Genomic DNA, 21,112 nt, shown 5'->3' with positions numbered 1-21,112 from the left:
AGTGCCCAAAAGACACCAAAATTCCCGACATCCACAAAATTAGCAGAAATCGCGGTCTGTTTTTAAATTCCAAGGCAAATTTGTTGGCACAAAATTTGAGGCACAGAAAACAAGGCACTAGAGAATATGAGACCAACCCAAAAAAAGCTCTTGAAAAACCCACCAAGAATCTAAAATCAGAATGCAGATCCAACGGCTCAAAATTTGAGGCACAAAACATGATGCACTCAGAAAAATATGACGACAACCCAGTTGAGGTCTTGAAAAACCCATCAAGAATTTGCAACCAGAATAAAATTTCGACTTGAACTGAAGGGTCAAAACCCTTGTCGAAAATTGCATAAACTTTAGGAAAATTTTCAATCTGCAAAAAAAAATTCACCTAGGAAGAGAAAAAGACCCTGCTCTTTTTTAATAAAACAAAAAAAAAAACAGTTTTTAACAAAATCTCTTCAATAAAAACTTCAAAAAATGTTAATAACAAAAACTTTCGAAATTTTTAATTTCCATGCTTTGATACCATGAAAAATAAATTGAATGAATGATTCAATAACCGGATAATTACATTGAACGATATACAGACGTATATGTAGAGGTTACAAGATGATGTTCTTCAAATAGAACTAGTTTAAAGTGAAATCAAATAAGCTAAAAAGCTTAAAATGCTAAATATAGCTTAAAAGGCTAAATAATAGAAAGCTAACTTAACAAGCTAAATAAGTCGACTAAAAAGCTAAATAGCTAAATAAGTCGACAGCTAAGATGGCTGCTAAAAATAGAAGATGGCCATTATAGAAGATATTAATATTATTTTAACAACAATGCTTCTCAGTGTTATGGCAACTTGAAACTTTGTTGGCAAATCTTCTGGTTCACAAACTTGCGAATGTGTTGAAACTGAGTGTTTAACTCATCCAAAGGCTTTTAACTCTGTCACTTAACTGCTCCAAAGTTGTTGAACTTTTCGCCACTTAATGAAATTTGAGTTGCTCATTCTCCTATGAGAAATCATCAAAATCAACAAAACAAAAACTGAATGTAAGAATCTGAACTTTTTAATGGTTCATGTGGGATCGCCTGTGAACCTAGATGCTCTTGCATTAGTGTATTTCACGAAGTTTGTGTTCTTTGAATTTTTGTACCCTTCTTTAGCAATCTTTAAAAGGTGAACCTCATTTGAGGATGATTTACAAATAGAAATAGTTTGAAAACCGAGAACATGCAAAAAGCTAAAATTTGGACTAGAGATAAGGACACACCTCATAGTTTTGAAACTCTGAGTAATTATAAAAATCTTGTGTTTAAGTTACAAGTTTCCCAAAAATAGTAAATCTGGATTGACACTGCAAGTTATGTTGAGATTTTTCTAGTTAAAGAATGAGGCTTGACCTCCAAAAAATTAGAGAAAAAAAGGCCTGATTTGCAGGGTAAAGGTCTTTTTTGATCGATCAAAGTGTTTTGTTGGGTTTTGGGCAAATTCTGTAAATTTTTTTTGTCAAGACCAAGCCAGCTTAATGTATCTGGATTGCAAGGATTGAGTCTTGTAATTTTTTATCGAATTCTAGGATATTTAATTCAGCCAATCCAAACTCATTCACATTGTATGTCAAGTATCAACTCTCTGCAGATAATATGATTTGCTATGAATTCTGAAGTTACAATGCTCCTAAAAATGACTTCTGATGCTCCTAAAAGTACTATATTTGTATTTAAGTTTCTTCTATGCATTCATGTCTTCATTATTTTCATTGTTGATGACTCGATGAGTGTACCCTGTTGGACTTTGTGTGCTGAGTCTTGAGGACGAAATAATGAATATTTTTAGTGTTTATGGTCCAAATCCCTTTGAAATGCATTTCTTTGTTGTTTCTTTCTTCGGTTTAATCATTGTACTATACCATGTGCCTGTCATGGGTTATGAGACTCAATGAATGTGGTTTTCATGTTCCTGAACATATGGAGGGTATGTTTTTCGATGTTTAAGTTTCTATTAATGCATTCTATATTGTTTTTCTTGAAATAGATTTAGTTTATTTTATAGATTTTAGTGTTTCCCTGCTTGTTGGATATGATTATGCTCAGTCTCTGCACCTGTTGCCTGGATGTGTATGAGTTTAGTAGGGATGTTGCAACTTCAATAAATTATTTGGACTGTGAGTCTCGACATGAAGAGGTTTGACAATGCACAGTCTTGTTTGGATGTAATAATGATGACCTGAAAAACATGCCTCATCAGTCTGGTTGTTCTTTGGGAAATAAATTATGTAAATGCAAATAATGGTCAAATTAGACTTTGCAAAATTTAAAATTGTAAATGGTTCTGACCTAAAAAAAATCTAACGAGGATACATTGATTTTCTTGTCATGTGACTGGTTGATAAGCTAACTACATTCAATGTGTGCTATAATGTGTGCTAGAACTGGGATAATAATAATGAAAGGAAAAACAGGCAATGGGTGATAGTAGTTTTGCATGCATACATTAATATACACATTGTCAAGAGCCAATGAGCCTGCTCTGGCTGTGTAAGTTACAAATTTCCTTACTAAGTTTTATAATATTTCCATTGGACGTGTTCTTTACCAAATAGGTTTTTGTATAGCAAAGTCTGACGTAAAACTGTTTTCTTTCTTGCTTTTCTGTTTGTATAGTTATCAATGTAGAGCTATTTAGCTGCTTTTGATAGTAGGGTCAAGGAAGAAATCTATCAGTGTTCAATATTCATGCTTACAATTCATTAGCTTATGCTAGTAGGCATAGTTTTTGTGGATTTGGGTATATTTATGTTGCATTAAGTACTGCTTTCTACATTTATTGTGTTTCTCTTTTATTTACTGCTCACATCTATTTGTTCACCATCTCGTGTAGTTTTTCGTTCTTGTCTGATTTCTATATGTTTGAATTGGATTATAGAGTTAACCAGTGCTGCCTTTATTCTATAGTGGTTTAAAGTATCACGATCTCATCTTTGTTCTTAAATGTACAAGTTGTTAAGGATTTTTTGCTGTGCTTTAAATCATAATAGAAAGATGTTTTTACAGAGCATAATTTAGAATCTGATTCTGCTGCAGGGCCAATAAATACCCTTATTATGGTGTCACACTCCCAACATCAATTGCCTTCAAATAACCAAGGCAATCTCCACCATAAGCGTGGATCTTTCTTATCACCGTTACCTTTAAACAAATATAAGGAACCAAGGAATCCTGATTGCGACAATGGGCCACCAGTTATTCTTCCTTCTTATGATACTGGCTTTATGGACAGGAGTTGTTACAATACTATTTTTGCTATTAATCAACAAATTAAAGAGTTACAGGTGAGACTAATTCTCCATATTGCCGCCTTCAATTCTTTTGTTGTTTTACATTACTTGATTACATTGTAGCAAAAATATTTCTCAGGAATAACTGTACAAATCAAAAGCTTAAGGTTTTTTTTTTTGAAAAAATGTGGATTTTGTTGGGAATCCATAAAATGCAGGATTTTTTTTTATATATTTAAAGGCAATTTAATTGCATAAAAATAGAGATAGAGAGAAATGAAACAAGAGTTTATGCCATGAATTTTGGAATATATTTTTTCAATTAATTTTCAGATCTCGGATTATATTGCACAATGCATTACTACATAGTAACATACAACAAGTACGTAGTTTGACTTTGAAGTTCTAAACTGAAAATGTATTACTATCTAATCCACAAAGTACGAAGTAACAAAAATTTGAGTGAGCCAATGACTCTTTGCTGCTTGAATTATGCTACACTAGAGGTCTGCAGTTCCCAATGATGAAGCTCCAAGAGTATGCCCTGTTCTCATCTGATCGATCTCCTTAGGATCAATGTTGGCATCTCCCAAACCTAAAGGTCTTCCTCATCAAAAAGCATCTCATCATTTTTGATCCATTTGGAATCTGGATCAATCTTGCCAAGGTCAGTTAATTGATCTTCCTTGATGCTACTTGATACTGTCAAATTTGATGTATACGTAACTGAGGTGGGCAAAACAATTTCTAGAAAATAGAAATTAGCCTTGAAAATGAATCAAAACAATAATTAGGACTTAGAAGTAATTTTCGGTAACATGTTTTTCTAACCTCAAGCTTTATTTATCTTAAGGCTAAGGTTGTTGCAAACAAACACCAATTGTTCATTCATTGTTGTGTTGAATTGTTGCATTTCTTAGAATATGTGTCCAAAGTCCAAATGCTCTCCAACTATGCATCATAAGCCAACGCACAACATAGCTGACTTAAAAGGTGCATTCCCATCCATATAAGGTTTTTGGTTTCTTTGCCAAAAAATCTTGCCAAAAAAATGCAAACTTAATCAAGATACTATCATGCATGGTTTGGTCAGAACTTCATACCTATAATGTTTGTATGTAGAATATAGAGAAATTGTTTAAAGTTTACGGAGTTTTCCTTATTTGAAGTTGTTCTTACCTGCCATGGTAGGTATCTTGGAGAACAAATCTCCTACTTGTTTGCCTATTGGAAACTCTCCCATAGTTGCACCTAGCTCCTCTAAAGTAGGAAACAATCTCTCCATGTTCTATAGAACAACAATGGATTTAGATAGTGTTCGATGACATTGAGGGGGAAATTCTTTGTCCACCCATCTCTCATTCATTATCTCCCACAATGGCATGTACTTGTCCTTATTTTTCTTCATCGTACTCTTGATCACCTCTCATACAAATAGCCCATGACAGATTTATCCCCATAGGCTTTTCTCAAAACTTGAATTAGAGGCTTTGAAAATTTGACAACTTTATTTGTTTCATTTGAAAAATTCGTTGATAAATGTAGCTTGCCATGATTTTGCTATCCATTTGATTGGCCAAGCTACCCTCCACTCTACTGGAATATTTAATTCTTTTTAGTTAGTTACCTTTAGTTAGGTTATTAATGGTCATTTAATTCTTATAGTTTGTTTAATTAACTACTGCTTCTTTTATTAGAAGACAGAGTTAGCTTTTTAGTTCTTTTACTTTGTAAGCTTTTAAGTTTCACTTAAATGATTTGTTCTTTTTATAGAACATCGTCTTGTAAACCTCTATATATACATTTTATATTCGTAAATATAATCATTCAATTATTTTTCATGGTATCACAGCATGGAAATTAAAAATTTTTGAAAGTTTTTTTAGTGAAAATTTTTTGTAGTTTTTTTGAAGAGATTTTTTTCAGAAGTTTCTCTTCTTGGGTGTGCTAGGGTTCGTGGTCAAGAACAATTTTCTTTCGCAGGTCTAGTTGAAGTTCAGTGTAGGGTTTGTGGGTGGATTTTTTTTCTTCTGAAAATCATGATTTTGTGGCTATGTTTTTTCTTTCGGATTTCTGCAGCGTGTTTTTGTTGAAACCCGTGTTTTCCTTGGCGGGCGGATCTGCTCATTGCCACTCTTCGTCTGCGATATCGTGTGCTTTTTTGCAGTGGATTTTGTCTTGCCCGCAGCAGATTTTCTCTTGCTCGATGCAGATTTTTGCTCGCCTGATGCTGGACTTTCTGATTTGGGTGTGTGATGCAATGGTAGGGTTATTTTTCTGTGTGTTTCGGTCTTTGTTGTGTGTTTTGGGTGATTTTCCGGCGATGACAACACCTATTTTTCGTGATTTTTTAAACCCGACTGAGCTTAGATGGCGATTTTTTGCGATTTTACGAAGTAGGAATTAATTTTTCCCGTGTTTTTCATCTGCGCTTTAACCCATGCGATTTCCACCTTCAGTCGTGTTTTTTTTTGAGTTTTTTTAGATTTGCAGGAAATTGAATTTCTGGATTTTTCAGCAAACCTCGAAATTCATGCATTGGGATTCGTGCCTCAAATTCTGTTCCACTTTTTCAGTTTTTTTGTTGGATGTAGTTTCTGGTTTTTCAATTAGATTCTTCTGCCTTCGTTTTTGTGCCTTCACCAAGTTGACTTATTTCAACCTCGATTTTTCGTGATGGCATCTTTGACCAACATCATGTTGGAGCACTGTTAGAAGTTCAACGACCACAACTACAACACCTGGAAATAGCACATGTTGACCATTTTTCAGTATCATTGCTTTGATTGGATTGTTTTGGGCAAAGCTACTCGTCCTGCAGCAACGAGTATAGACCAAGATAAATTTGATGGGCGAAATCGAGAGGCTGTTATGCTTATCAAGTTACCAGTCACAAATGATCAACTCCCTTGGGTGCCTTCAGGTCATACAACTAAAGAGACTGGGATCTCTTGAAGGATCTTCATGAAACATCTAACAAGAACCGAGCTTTCTTTCTGAAGAATATGCTGTTTTCTATCATGATGGATGCAAATACATTCCAGGCACATCTTACGAAGATCAAAGACATCCGTGACCAGTTGGAAGCTATAGACCCAAAAATGGAGGAAGAGGATATGGTAGTGATCACGCTGAAAAGCTTGCTCTGATCCTACGAGCATTTAATAGATACACTCAATATCTCTTCTTTTCTTGATCTCCACAACAAGCTTCTACAATAGGATAGATGGAAGCAACGCTAGTTTGTCCATTGAACAGGCATTCACAACCAAAGCTTCGGATAAGAACAAGGGTAAAGCTCAATCCTCCTAGTAGGAAGGAAAAGGTCAAGGTCAACCTCAACAGTCTTTGAAGAAGAGTTTACAGTGTAAGTACTATCATCAGTTTGGCCATTTGTTGAAAGATTGTAGGAAGTTGATAGAATCCATGCTATTTAAACAAGGAGGGTCCAAGTAGAAGGCCAATTCTGCCACGCATTCTGACCAGAAGGAATTTGCCTTCTATGCGTTCAATGGCCCAACGCCCATTTGATGATGTCACATCATCAGCGTGGCACATTGACTTTGGCGCCTCAACATTTCACACATCGTCAGGATTGGTTTACAGAGTACTCGCCTTTCATTGATTCAATGATATTTGGAGGAGGCGAAGAGTATACTGGTGTCGAAAAGGGCAATGTTTAGATTTCATCTAGAGGATGAGATTTGATATTTCTCGATGTATACTTTGTCCCAATTACGAAGCTCAATCTATTGCCATTCAGGCAGATTGTGCATCATTCTCCACAATTGGATGTCGTCTTTGGTTTGCATAGGTGCAACATTGTTGACAGGGAGACTCGCACTACAGTTGCTGTTGTCATTAAGGATCATGGTCTTTATAGACTTGTTGGTTCTATTGATTCTCAGGAACACGCCATGGCAGCTAGGAGTACTTCCATTAACACTCTTTGGCATCAGTGATATGGGCAACCGAATATTCACTATCTCTCTCAGTTGATTTGGGAAGATCTAGTTGTTGGATTACTTGAGATTCAGACTTAGAATTATGGTGTTTGTGGAGCTTGTCAAGTTGGAATGCAGCATAGGACTTCGTTTTCAGATGGAGATGCTTGGAGAGCATCCAAGGTCTTGCAGCTAGTTCATGCGGATATCTTCGGTGCCATGAATACTCCATCAGTCATTGGATGCAAGTATTTTCTATTGTTTGTATATGATTTCAGCAGATGCTTGTGGGTGTATTTTCTCAAGCAAAAATCAGAGGTGTTCAACATGTTTCAGAAGTTTAAGGCCTTAGTGGAAAAAGACTTTGGCTCTCAGATAGTCACTCTTCGGTCTGACGATGGAGGGGAATTTTGTTCTACAAACTTCACATGGCATTAAGCATCAACTTACCACACCTTACACCCCTCAGCACATTGGTGTTGTTGAGCGCAGGAACTGTACAGTGACTGAGATGGCTTGGACTATGTTGGAGCATAGAAATGTTCCAAAGAAATTTTGGGCAGAAGCAGTCTTCATTGCAGTCTACCTTCTGAACCAATCTCCCACAAAGGCCGTTATGAAGCTGACTCTAGAGGAAGTTTGGTGTGGTAGGAAGCCCAATATCAATCATCTGAAAGTTTGTCTCTACATCTTATGTTTGGATTCTAGATGCCAAGCGCACCAAATTGGATCCCAAGAGTCAGAAATTGATGTTCACCGGCTATAGTACTCACCAATTTGTAATGAACATTTATTTCAAATTCATCTTTTGTTGGCGAAGATTCTGCAATGCAAGGAAGTGGGTAGCATACCTTGTCATCCTTAGTTGAAAGAGTTCTTTGCCCTTTTTTGAAGGTGTACATCATTCTCAACACCCTCATGTGATTGTGAATGAACTTTGGTAATTGTGTTGGCTATTTGCAGCAACATCCATAAGCCATTTGATTTTTATCATGTTCTCTAGCGTTAGATCATGTTTGTATGTCGTGCATGGGCTCTAAATTATAGTGGGATACTTCTCCATAGGAAGTCTCCTAGTAGTAACATTATTTGTAAATAATTGGACCATATTTTGTGGCCTTACATCAATGATCATCTCATCAAACAATTCAAAGCTCTCTCATGTGATACGACGATGTAAAGTCTCTCTCACACAACATGATGACGAAATTTGCAAAAGAAATAATTAATTTAGGCATTCATATGTTTCAAAGTTTTAACTTCTGCCTTATCACTCTTCAAAGAAACACTCATTGCTTCAACCTTATCACTTTCATCTTTTGACTTATATCTCCAATGCCAAATTGTCCAATATATCATACTACCTTATATGCCTAAAATTAATGGAAGAGTGATGGTTTGAAAAAATAAATTCCATAGTATGCAAGTTGCTGGTCCTAGTACCGAGATGAGTATGGATTTGGGTACACCGATATGGCATTATTTTTTTCCCTACACACACACACATGCCTCATAATATGCAAAAAATAAAAGATTCATAAATCGACGATTCAATGAATTTTCAAATGCCAATACATAATGAAAATTACAATCATTCATATTGCTTTTCATTGAGAGCATCAGAGTCAACTTTTTGTTCAATTTCATTTGAACTACAATGAGTGAGAATGCTACTTGCACTAGCCATTTCATAGTAGAAAATGCCTTATCCAAAGAGATATTTGGCAAGCTGTGCATCAATGACTTCTAAGTCAGCACGCTCAAGAGTTAGATCCTGATTCCTTGTCACCCCTAATTGTAATCAAGTTTTAAAAAAAAATAAAAAATTGGTTTTTCATATGGGCAGCCCTTGGGTCCCTTTGGGTTTGCCTAGGGTCTCCCTTGTGCACCCACAATTCTTGAGATAGATGCTAGGTGAACATAGAGCTGTTTCGGCTTTGGATTGGATCCATATGGGTAGGGATGGTTTCAGAAGAACCTGGTAACTGAGCTCAATATACCAAATCATTTGATATACCAAACCTCTATGAGTCTTTATACCCAAAGGTATGTGGTAGTGTGATAGTATGTGGAAGCAAAGTTGCATGTGAGAGTAGAGTGGCACCAAAGAAATGGTACGTGAAAGGTCTTGATTTGTTTGAGGCTTGGGTATTGGAGTGTTAGCACCCTTCACATCTCTAGACCCCTTATGGGGAACTAAACTTATCCAATAATGACATATCATTGGAAGAAGAAAGAGGGAAAAGAATATAAAAATATTTAGAGAGGATAACAACAGGAAAAGTATCTACAGTCTCCTTATGGCTTCAATCTCTATAGCTTTGAATATATCTCTGTTGTATTACTTTATAGGCTATGAGAGGGTGATCTTGCTAAATGTTGAATGCTGTGTTGGTTGCTATATAAAAGGGCTTACAAACCAATTTATTTTTATTTTTTATGTATATTAGATTCCCTGCAAACAGATTTAGTACTTGTTGGTACACCTATGAAACTTTGCCTATAGTTAGTTTTTTCTTGTCACGTTGTTAATGCTAATTAAATTTTCTCCCTTGTCCAGTTGCATAGAGTGATATATTCTTTGGCCCAATTTGGGGTGGGTAGGACCGGACAGGTTTCTGCAGCTATGGACTCTATAATGTGGGGATCCTATAGGGCCTGTGAGAAATCCACTGCAAGGGGCACAGCTTCAAAGAGTTCTTCCCCACCCTCCCTCCGGAAGAACTGGGCCCTTCTGCTCCCTTTCCCCTGGGGGCTTCCATTTGTAATGTTGCGGGACTAGGAGCAGAATAGTCAAAAGGAGAGAATGTTGTTAACGCTAATTGAGTTTTCTCCCTTGTCCAGTTGCAAAATGTCTTTGTCGTGGTCTAGTTGCTGATTGCTTAAGGTTACATCTTACCAAGTGGAAGATGAAAAAATACCTGCCTTTTGGACGCTCAAATATAGAAAGGGAAGTGAAGAAGTCATTCAATTGATGATAGCTCCAACATAAAAAAGGAATTGCCAAAGACTTGGAGCCAGATAACAGATTGAAAAAAATGGCTAAGTAAACTCCATTATACATCAGCATATAGCAAATTAAGTTCGAAATGGCGAGAAGGAATGTGTTTAAGTTAAGGTGTATCACTTTTTATATGGCACAACCATCAGAAAAAATTGGCAAGAATAAATCAAAACTTCGCTAAGAATTGAAGGCTAAGTAAAATGTTACAGGCATCCTTCTCAGCAGCCAAACCATGAGGAATCTATGTCAAGTGGTAGTAAGACAGGTAAAATGTGCCGAGGAAATGAAGATATGAAGACTTAAATTTGAGTGCCAAATCAGGTTGGCATCAGGCAGAGTAGAAAGATAAAAAACAAATGTCAAAAATGGGTGCTTGAAAGAGTTGGTAGAACCAATCTAAAACCACAACCAGTTAAGTGGTGTAATTCACTTAGGATGTTGCAACAAGCAAAGATAAAAGGCATTGCACTTTTTACTCAGTCTTACAATTAGGAAACTGTGACTGATTAAATGGCAAACAGGTAAGGAAATGCCTAAAAAATGATTAAGCCTAAGTAAAATTTGTAGTTGCAAAGTGGCATGGCCAGGTAAGAATTTTGATCAATGTGGAAAAGAATTCAAAGAACCATGACTATAAGAAGATGCAAGTTGTTTACTAAAGATTGCACCAAATTAGAGTGGCATTTGTAATGTAATGTTTCTATAATGGTCATTCAGTTAGTTTAGGATATTTTCTTTTTGTACTTTGTTTTTATTTAGAAGTTTTTTTTCTATCTTTCGTCTTTAGTTAGTATTAGGAAGTTTGCTTTTTGTCTTTCGTGTTTCTATTCTTGATCATTTCCATTATGGAAATATCTTGTAATCTCCATTGAAGGAGCCTTCGTCTCCTTTGTATATAATGAATTATCATTTCATGGTATCAGAGTTTCGGTTCTTTTTTGACAATTTTTTTTCAAAAGAAATCATGGTGGGTTTTCTGATTTTTTTCCAAAAAAAGTCACGGTGGGTTTTCTGATTTTTTTCCAAAAAAAATATTATGGTGGGTTTTCTGATTTTTTTTCCACAAAAAATCATGGAAGGGTTTTGTACTTTTTTTTCCATAAAAATTAGGCAAGGTTTTACATTATTTTTTCCTAAAAATCGTGGTAATGGGGTTTTATTGTTTCTTAAACAAAAAAAAGGTTTTTGTCGATTTTTTTACAAAATTGTGTGTGCTCAAGGGTTTGACAATTTTTTTCCACAAAAATCATGGTTTCTTGCAGCTTGGTTTGGGTCACACGTTTTCACGGTTTTTTGGACAAAATTGTGTTCTTTCAGAATTGTGAAGTTTTTTGAGAAGTTGATCTCAGTGTAAGGGAGGGGTGGCTTTGTTACCCAACATCAAGTTGGAAGGATTGTGGTCGACAGATTGTGGTAATCTTGATTATATCAATAAGTTCTGTAGAGTCAAGGAGGGGCTCAATAGGCTCATGTTGCAGAGTGTTTTGAGAGAAGGGGCAGCTTTCTATGCATTCATGGTCGAATAACCTGTAGATTATGTCAAGTCTTCTGTAGGGTAGTGTTGATGTGTTTTTCATGCACATGCGAACACAAAATAAAATACCTAAAGGTACCTTATCCTCTCTTGAGCAAAGTTTCCCTACTGCTGAAGATCTCGCCGAAGGATCAGTCGAGGCAACTCCAAGGTTCTTGTATGTAGGTTCTCTACTCGTGGATAAGCTCTTTGTGGTATGGTGTGATTTTGCTGGAATCACAAGGGGACTTACACTTGATGACTAAACTTCTGATTTGCTTTGAACATTGCTGGAACACAGGATTTCACTAGCCTCGATTTTTTGAAAAAAAAGGAAAAAAGGATGAGGGTGAGGGTAGGATCTAATTCTGACACTAAGAATGTAGGAGCAATGATTGATATTTGATGAAATTCTAACTAAGTCTTGTTTTGACATCCCAGGACCATCTCCACAAGATTAGTGCGAGCTTTGGAGGAAAGCTTTATGATGTTCAGATCATTGCTATAGGCATAGACACCATCAGGCTGATGCATATCAGTGAAGAAGCGACAATTGAAGTTAAGCTTAAGCTGAATGATTCCAGTTGACTACACAAGGCAAGTCTGCAATCAACAAACTGCTAGTAGTATGGATATACAAATTTCACCATCAATCAAACACATTTCTTCCACTCATCTAATAACATGAAATCAAATCTGAGAAGTATAGAGACCATGCAAATTGTTGAATCAACCCATAGATTTCACCATTTCTTCAATGAAGTTTTACAAGCCTATTACAACAACATCTTGGCAACAATCTTTGCCTTCTCTTTCTATTCTACTCTAATTGCTATTCTATCAACTGACTATTCACTATTTCTAACTATTCACCTTCTAACTACTGACTAACTATTAGCCTTTACAAATGAGGAGCCAGGGCTTATATAGTGCCCACAATACAATTCAATGGCTTAGAACAATTTGAGATCAATGGCCAAGATTTTACAATGAAACCCTAATTAGGGTTTGTTACAACAAACTCAATTTTGGCGAATGAAATAATTGCATTATTTGGACACGTCTTCTCTAGAATATTCGACCAATGGAGAACCGGGGTAGGTACATCGAAGTTTGTGCCATCTCCCATGAGTCAGGTACATTGAATCTGGACACGTTGAGGTGGACCAACCCGACTGGAGGAGTGATGACTGGGATGCCACCTTGTCCGACACTTGGTTGATGTTCAATTTGGTGATGTTTAAAAGCTAACTTTAATTAACTCTTCTGAAACTATTGGCTTCTTCAACGGACCCTTGCTTTAACCTCGTTTGTCTTTGATGTGCAGGATGGATGGTGTACCTTTCCTTCAAATGCTGGACTGGAAGAGGTCTTCCTTTTAATTGCAAGACAAACAAAAAGATGATTAAGGACACATGATAAATTCATTTCAGCATAGCATTTTCAACTTAAATCATCAACGAAAAGATATCAACATGAAACTTGCCCAAGATTTTCTCCAGGAACAGACCCTATAAGAATTTTGCCCTGGACCCTTTGGAAGGGTCAGGAGCGAAATTCCAACTTTAGCTCAAAATTTACATTTCTGAAGGTCAAACATCTTTCCAAGGCATTCCAAATAGCTTTTCTCACCCTAGTCCAGGCCTGACTTAGCACAAAATTTGGAGAAAAGGATGGTTTTAGTGTTTTTCGCTCTGAACCCTTTGGAAGGGTTAGGAGCGAATTTCTTTGTTTGTAGCTCATTTTTCATCATTCCAACTTCAATCCACCTCACAAGGCTAGGAAATAGTTCTCCTCTTTCACCCAATCCAAGTTTGATTTGATTTTGTAAAGCAAAATAGGAGTTCTTAGGATTTTCGTCCTGGACCCTTTGGAAGGGTCAGGAGCGTTTTTCCTCCTCTGGCCTAGAATCATCACTTCTGGAGACAACCATCGACTTAAGGGCAATCACAAGGGCATCTTTTACTCTGGTCTAGGCATAGCTTAGCATAAATTTGAAAGGAATAGGTAGATTTTAAGATTTTCGCTCTGGACCCTTTGGAAGGGTCAGGAGCGAAAATCTTGTTTTAGGGCTATTTCACCATCCTTTCAACTTCAAATCACCTCCAAGACTTAGAACACCTTGCCTCACTCCTCTCCAGGTCATAAAAACCAAAATCTTGACTTGATTTGCAAGGAAAAAGGGTGATCTTAAGAATTTCGCTCTGGACCCTTTGGAAGGGTCAGGAGCGAAAATCTCATTTGGCTTCAAAATTTGCATTCTTGGCGACTAAAATTCACTCTAAGGCAATCCAAATGACTTCTCTCACCCTTGTCCAGGTTTGACTTTGCTCAAATTTTGGAAGAAAAGATGGTTTTTAGGATTTTCGCTCTGGACCCTTTGGAAGGGTCAGGAGCGAAAATCATTTTTAGGCTCAATTCCTTCAGCTTTCATGGTTTCTAGCAACTTAAAGTCACTCTTAGGGGCAACTTCTCTTTGATTTTACCTTAGCCCACACTTGATCTTGCAAAAAATGGATAGCAAAGAGAGGTTTTGAGAAAATTCGCTCCGGACCCTTTGGAAGGGTCAGGGGCAAAAATCTCATTCTTGACCCAAAATCATCATTCTTTCAACTTGAAACTTCTTTGCAAGGTAGAATCTCATCCTTCATTGCCCTAGGAACAAGGTTTCATGTCCAAGAAAGGTTAAAAAGTAGGCTTATAAGGAATTTCGCTCTGGACCCTTTGGAAGGGTCAGGAGTGAAATTCACCTTCTTGGCTAGAATCCTTCATTTTTTCAAAGCTTTCAAACATTTCCAACATCCAAACATGTCTACTCTTCCCTTCAAAATGCCTTGCAAATCAAAATTTGGTCAAATAAGGCCAGAAATGAGTCTTAGGTTGATTTTCGCTTTGGACCCTTTGGAAAGGTCAGGAGCGAAAATCTTGATTTAGGCTTTAATTGCTCATTTTTCAAACTTCAATCTTCTCCTGGAGGCAAATATAGATTTTTTTCCACTTGAGGAACCAGGTTTTAAGCCCATTCAAGGTAGCAAATGAGGATTATAGTGAATTTCGCTCTGGACCCTTTGGAAGGGTCAGGAGCGAAATTCCTAATCTTGGCCAAAATCCTTCACATTTCTACGTTCTATCACCTCAAAAGGCAGAGACATGTTATTTCCTTCCCAAATTTGCCCATGGAACAAGGTTGGTATCCAAAACAAGGGAGCAAATGAGGCTTATGAAGAGTTTCGTTTTGGACCCTTTGGAAGGGTCAGGAGCGAAATTCCTATTTTTGGACAAGATCCTCACTTTTCAAAACACTTCTCAAGGCAAGAACACATCAAGACTCACACACAATGTCTAATAAACCAACGCCCATCCAAAACAAGGAAGGAAAATGAGGGTTATAAGGATTTTCGCTCTGGACCCTTTGGAAGGGTCAGGAGCGAAATTCCTCTCCCAGGCTAGAATCCATCATCCCAAAGTCTAAAATCTCCTCTCCAAGGCAAAGTTGCATCAAAACTTCTCAATTATGCCTCAAAAGTCTACAAACTTGGTCAAGCTAAGGAGAAAAATAGAGGAAATATGAATTTCGCTCTGGACCCTTTGGAAGGGTCACGAGCGAAATTCACCTTAGGCCATGATCCTGACTTCATTTTTTTGCATTTCTTCATTCAAACAAGTGTTTTTGCCTTCATTCAAGCCTAGGAATGCATTAGTTCTAGGTTTTGGTCAAAGTAGAATGTCTTATGGAGAATTTCCCTTTGGACTCTTTGGAAGGCTCAGGAGCAAAATTCGCTTTGGACCCTTTGGAAGGGTCAGGAGCGAAATTTGACATTTTGGACTCTCCGTCAGGATCATTTTATGGAATATAACATTTAAGTATAAGTCACTTATACTTTAAGTTATATTCCATATATACTTTCAGGATGTTTGAGAGTGGTTTCGGACCTCTAGGAGTTATATTGCAAAATCTAGTTTTTGGAGGATTCTTCAGTTTTCCAGACTTAGTCAAATTTCAGGATCAGGGCATTCCAGACTTAGCCAAATTTCAAGGCATTTGAAGATCAGGATGACATTTCAGACTTCATCACTCACCAACTCGTCCTAGCTCGGACCTTCAAGAATGATACCCACTCACAAAGCAAGACACAATTAGCAAAACCAGGCCCTAAGGAAGACTCTCAAAGAAACCCTAATTCTGGGGCCCTGTGGACTCACCCTGACTCAAGCAAAGCCTGTAATCCAACGATCCCCTCGACAGCACTCATCTTGCAAAGGCTAACAGACAAAACCCTAAAAGACCTAGAAAACAAACCCTAGAAAGCAAAAAGTAGGGGTCCCCATTTGCAATGGGGCGATGTGTGAATACGTCACAACATGTAGTTAGTAGAATGACCATTAAGGGAGGGTTTTAAAGTAATAATGTAATGTTTTTATAGTGGTCATTCAATTAGTTTAGGATATTTCCTTTTTGTAGTTTGTTCTTATTTAGAATGTTTCTCAGTCTCCTTATCACTTCAATCTCTATAGCTTTGAATATATCTCTATTGTATTACTTTAAAGGGTATGAGAGGGTGATCTTGCTGAATGTTGAATGCTGTCTTTTGTCTTTAGTTAGTTTTAGGAAGTTTCCTTTCTGTCTTTTGTGTTTCTATTCTCGATCGTTTCCATTATGGAAATATCCTCTTGTAATCTTTACATAAGGAGCCTTCATCTCCTTTGTATATATCGAGTTATCATTTCAGCCATTTTAGAGTTTCACTCCAAACAATAAAACATGGCAAAGGTAACACAAAATCACATGCTACAAGGACAGGGCAAAAACATAAATTGGTGCTTTTGGTATGTCACCACCACTATTTGAGACATGTAATGTGTTCTTTTGACATGGCACAAACACCCCAGAATAGATCCCAATAAAAGCAAGTCTTTAAGCTCAAAATTTGGCACCTAGTTTTAGTGTATTAAAGCAGAAAAAGGATGAGTCATCTCATCTCAATTGAACCATTTGGAGAAGAAAGCAGTTTTAAAACAAAGGAAAGCTTATTTTAGGTTACTGAAGTGTTTCATTGCTTCTTTTTTCAAGGGTAGGTATTAGGGTTGCTTTAAATCAGCTTTAAAGACATTTATTAATATTATTTATTTAAAGCTTTCTCCTAGAGAGCTTATAAATTAGTGTTTTGAGTACATAGATGGTAATGAGAATTGATCCCAGATTTATGCTGCGGAAATTGTCAGTGAAATTATATTTCCGTGTAAGATAAGGAATATTGGTGGAAGTGATGCTTATGCTGCAGAAGTCATTGTTCAACAAAAGTGACTCTGCAACTCTGATTGTTAAATCTATGTTTTTAATTTCTTGAATTAAATTGAAAGTATTTTGTGGTGAGCCAAATTTTTTGGTGAAATCTGTCCATTTAAATTGCAGTTATGAATGTGGTTTAATGATCTCCTTCATCAAATTGCATAGTGTTCACCTGTCTAAATCTTTCTTATCAATGTAGATTTACTAGTGTCTGATTTAGCTAGTAGTCTGCAGTCATCTGTGTTATTCTTCGAAATTTGTGTTGCAACTTAATGCTGGACTTTGTTTTAACCAACATAAAGTTGTCTTCATTTGTGCTTTGATAATTTATCCTTCTCAATTTTGAAAGTCTCACAACAAGACTCGATTTCTGAGAGCCCAGTGCTTGCAATTCAGGGAAAAATTATAGTAAACAATATATTTACATTTATGCAAAACTCACCATAAAATCTTGTGTAATGTGCATACTTGTAAAATCTTTTTATCCCTAAGCCCTAATTTTTTTAGGATTTGGGATTAAGGTTAAGGCATATTTTTGAGCAAAATTGTCCTAGTCCTAAATGCTAAAAAATCAGCATTGATGATTAGGGTTAGGGCATATTTGCTAGCAAACAAATCTTAATGCTACCCAAAACCCTGAAAATTAGGATCGCAAACTTTTACTGAACACTAGGCAAAAGATACAAACTTAAAATGCAACACGGGCTGGCTAGTAGAACCTAATTGGAATAAGCTAAAACATAAATTGGAGGGATTATCAGCATTATTGGTATACAAATCACCTCAACTTTGAGACCCTTAAGGCTAGCCACCGTAACTGCAAGGTTGACCCTTGGGTTTGATAGGGGCACACACAAAGGGATGGTAGGAGACAACTTGAAGTCAAACAGTCCAATTTATTTACAATAGTAATGAGATATGCCTTTTAGGTATTGATTTCAGTCTTCTTTGGCTAGTGTAATAGTAGAAAAGTGAGGGAAGTTGCATGTAAAAATAGACCTCCTTTTGGTGGCACTTAATCATATTATTGCATTGGCCATATATTTGCTTTCCAAGTGTGATAATAGCTGATCTAGATTAAGTTGGCAGTAGGCTACACTTTTTGCTCTTAAACCCCTTGTTTCTTGATGTGTATATTACTATATAACAAAATTCAGTTGTAATAATTGAGGAATTGAGTTGTAATCTTCACCAATATGAATAGATACTTTGTCGGTGATGCTCTCTTATAAAGAAACTCTAGAGGTAAACCAAGCAGTTTTCTTTTACTCTCCTTAATGTGCAATTGTCTTGATAGTATTTCTAACTCGTTCCACTTTTTGCTTCTACTAAATTTCAGTGTAGTTATTGATAAATTAGATTTCTAGCATGATGAATAAGTTCTCTACTGGTAATGCCCGCTTATGATGAAACTAGAGAGGACCTGACTTATCCGTAGTCACTATTATGGTATCTGCAGTTATCATGGATTTATAATGTTGTAAAGTGGAAACTTGCTCGTCTTGTGGGTTTGTAAAGTAATGCTGTTTCTGAATGTATCTGAGTGTTCCTTTACATAGGAGAAGGGCTGTATAAGATTTTCTGGACTCAGGCTTGTAATATAATATTTGATATGTAGGTCAAAAATCTTACGACTCTTGATGCTCTTAGCAATCCACTCTTTCCCAGCTATTGCAGCTATCCACCTAGTTTTAATTAATCTTTATCTATCCTTTATAGCTATACCAGCTTTCCACGTAGTTTGTGATTTATTTCCATATCCCCATTCTAGCTGTTCCGTTGGTTCGCTCGCTTTTTGATTTATTTTTAAATTATTTTTATGTAACCACTTGCGTATAAATTTGATTACATAAAGAAAAATTATATTTATATGTAAGGGTTAATTACCAAGGAAGGCAGATTTGAAATTTTGCCAATCTTTTGAGAATTTAAAAAATAGCTGAGTTTGAGGATTGAACATACAGAGATGAACTGGCTACATTTGTATAGAATGTAAGCAGAGCAAGCTCGTTTCAATTAAGAACAGTGTTTATTTATATAGAACACATTACACAGCTGATAATTGGTAAGTTGACGAGGCTGTTGCCAAGTTCTTTTTGGGTAATGGGAGAAGAAACAATTGCCCACTGATTGGATTGGCATAAATATGAAGTATCATCTCTTGATATAGAACACACAGAAAAAGTAAAAAATGCATCTTAGAGCACAAACTAAATTATCCTCTCAGAGACTCAAAAATGTAACTAGGAAGGGATTAAAAACAAATGAGACAAGGCCCTGGAAAGAATAATCAGTACTGACAGCCTGAATTTAATCTATAAAATCACTTTGTGAAACAGTGAAAGCAATAGTCAATAACGAAAATTGAGAATTGTATTCAGAAGAAATCCAAATAATGTTTGAATTTTATTAATCAATATGTAGAAATCACCTATCCTGGATGTAACTACATATAATATTTCCTCTCAGACTCATCATGTGTACCATAAATTGTATGTTCTGTGTAAAGCACATTGTAGTTCTTGCTTCAATTGTGTTTGTCTACCTTCTCATCAGCTATTTGCAGGTTATTAGTGTACATTAAAAATTCTTAATTTTCATTTTATTTTAAAATAAAATATTTATCGATGAAGAGACCATAGCTTAATTGGTGTGATTGTTTCTCATGTACATGGCAAAATCTTCAGGAACAAGGTTCTTCGACTGCTACTCAAATGGAATTGGAAAGGCTGAGATCAGAACACCAACGTTCCTTGAATATAATAAAGCAATGGCAACAAGTTTATCAAGACCTTCACTACTTCTGTGTGAATGAACTTATGGGTGGTAATAAAGTTGGAGAGGAGGATGAAGATGCCAATAAGCACAATGAGAAGGTGAAAAAGGCAAGGACCAAGATTGCGGGAAGGAAATAAGTTAATGACGTAGATTGTGTGGGATGTTCACCAAGCAAGGTTTTTTTCCCCTTTAAACATCATACAGAGCACAATTTTGTAGTCAGTAGAGATTAGTTTGAGCTTATTCATTTCTAGAAGAATTAAATTGATTCCATTTGTATGCCTTTTGGGCTGTAAATGTTATTTGTGCATGCTCAGTAGGCAAATGTATGAAATTAATGTCCTGTAATAGACAAATTGGAGACGATCATAGAATCGCAGAGCCTTGATTTGTATGTGTATTGAGAGGTATGGTGGGGATGGAACAGGTTACTATAAAATTCACAAAACATGAAAAATATCATTTTTTTGATATTATACATGCAGGAAAAGTCAAATGAATCTTCACATATAATTTTTACAGATGTTTTCTGAATATCTCTAAATGACACTGTTAAGCTTGTTTTTCTGGCACATGGAACCACAATGGTACTCACAGTAGAACATTTTGCTTGTTGGAAAGGAGATTCAGTTGTGTTATTTTTCAAGCATTCATGTAGTTGCCAGATCTGTTTATTGTATAACATTTTACTCTTCTTGATTGAAAAGCTCCGCTTCTCTTTAAAATAGAGAAATGAGAGCTTAGATAAACAAAAGAATTCTTGTCGTGACCAACTTTATCGTATTCAACTCCTTTTGATGGGAAATACTCCTTTTATATTTAAAATTATAAAAATGTTGTGAAACTGTAGATAATAGAAGGTACACACGAGGAACGGTTATCTGTTATTTTTAATTTCTTTTCAAGGAATTGAAGGCTAAGGAAATTGTTTTAGTGGAGTCTTTTACCAATCTATCAATGATATATACCGCTTTGATAAAAATAATTTATAAAGAGAAAAATAGACATGAATTTATTAAGTAGATTATAAAGAAAAAAAAAATATACATTTATTAATTAAAGGATTTATTATTATAATTATTATTATTTCATAAATATCAAAATGAGCAACTTATAGATTTCTTTGTATGTTTTTGTAAGGCAGAAAATTACATATTATGCAAAGTGAGTTGTCACTTTACATTGTTGAACTCATTTTAGTTTCGATTTTAATAGACATGTTTAAGACTGATTTAGCCTAAAACTTGTCACTAATATGTCATGTAAACTTTTGTGGACCTTCCTTGTGTCAAAAGCTTACCCTAAAGTTTGGAGGCT

General features: G+C 36.0%; 1 protein-coding gene across 1 annotated transcript in view; it reads left to right on the top strand.

Moving 5' to 3' along the window:
- LOC131055185 (protein ROOT INITIATION DEFECTIVE 3) overlaps positions 1-20,316 on the top strand; it is a gene marked incomplete at its 5' end in the record, with an annotated part of 101,559 nt that extends 81,243 nt beyond the window's left edge. The window contains 2 exons of the mRNA XM_057989781.2: positions 3,073-3,320; positions 19,705-20,316. Of these exons, the coding sequence (XP_057845764.2) occupies positions 3,073-3,320; positions 19,705-19,932 (476 nt within the window). The remainder of the gene's footprint in view (positions 1-3,072; positions 3,321-19,704) is intronic.
- Between the last annotated feature and the right edge of the window lie 796 nt (positions 20,317-21,112).

The sequence above is a fragment of the Cryptomeria japonica genome, chromosome 3 (assembly GCF_030272615.1).
Source record: "Cryptomeria japonica chromosome 3, Sugi_1.0, whole genome shotgun sequence".
NCBI lineage: Eukaryota > Viridiplantae > Streptophyta > Pinopsida > Cupressales > Cupressaceae > Cryptomeria > Cryptomeria japonica.
Note: the sequence above shows the minus strand (reverse complement) of the source record. Positions and strands in the feature narration are given on the sequence as shown.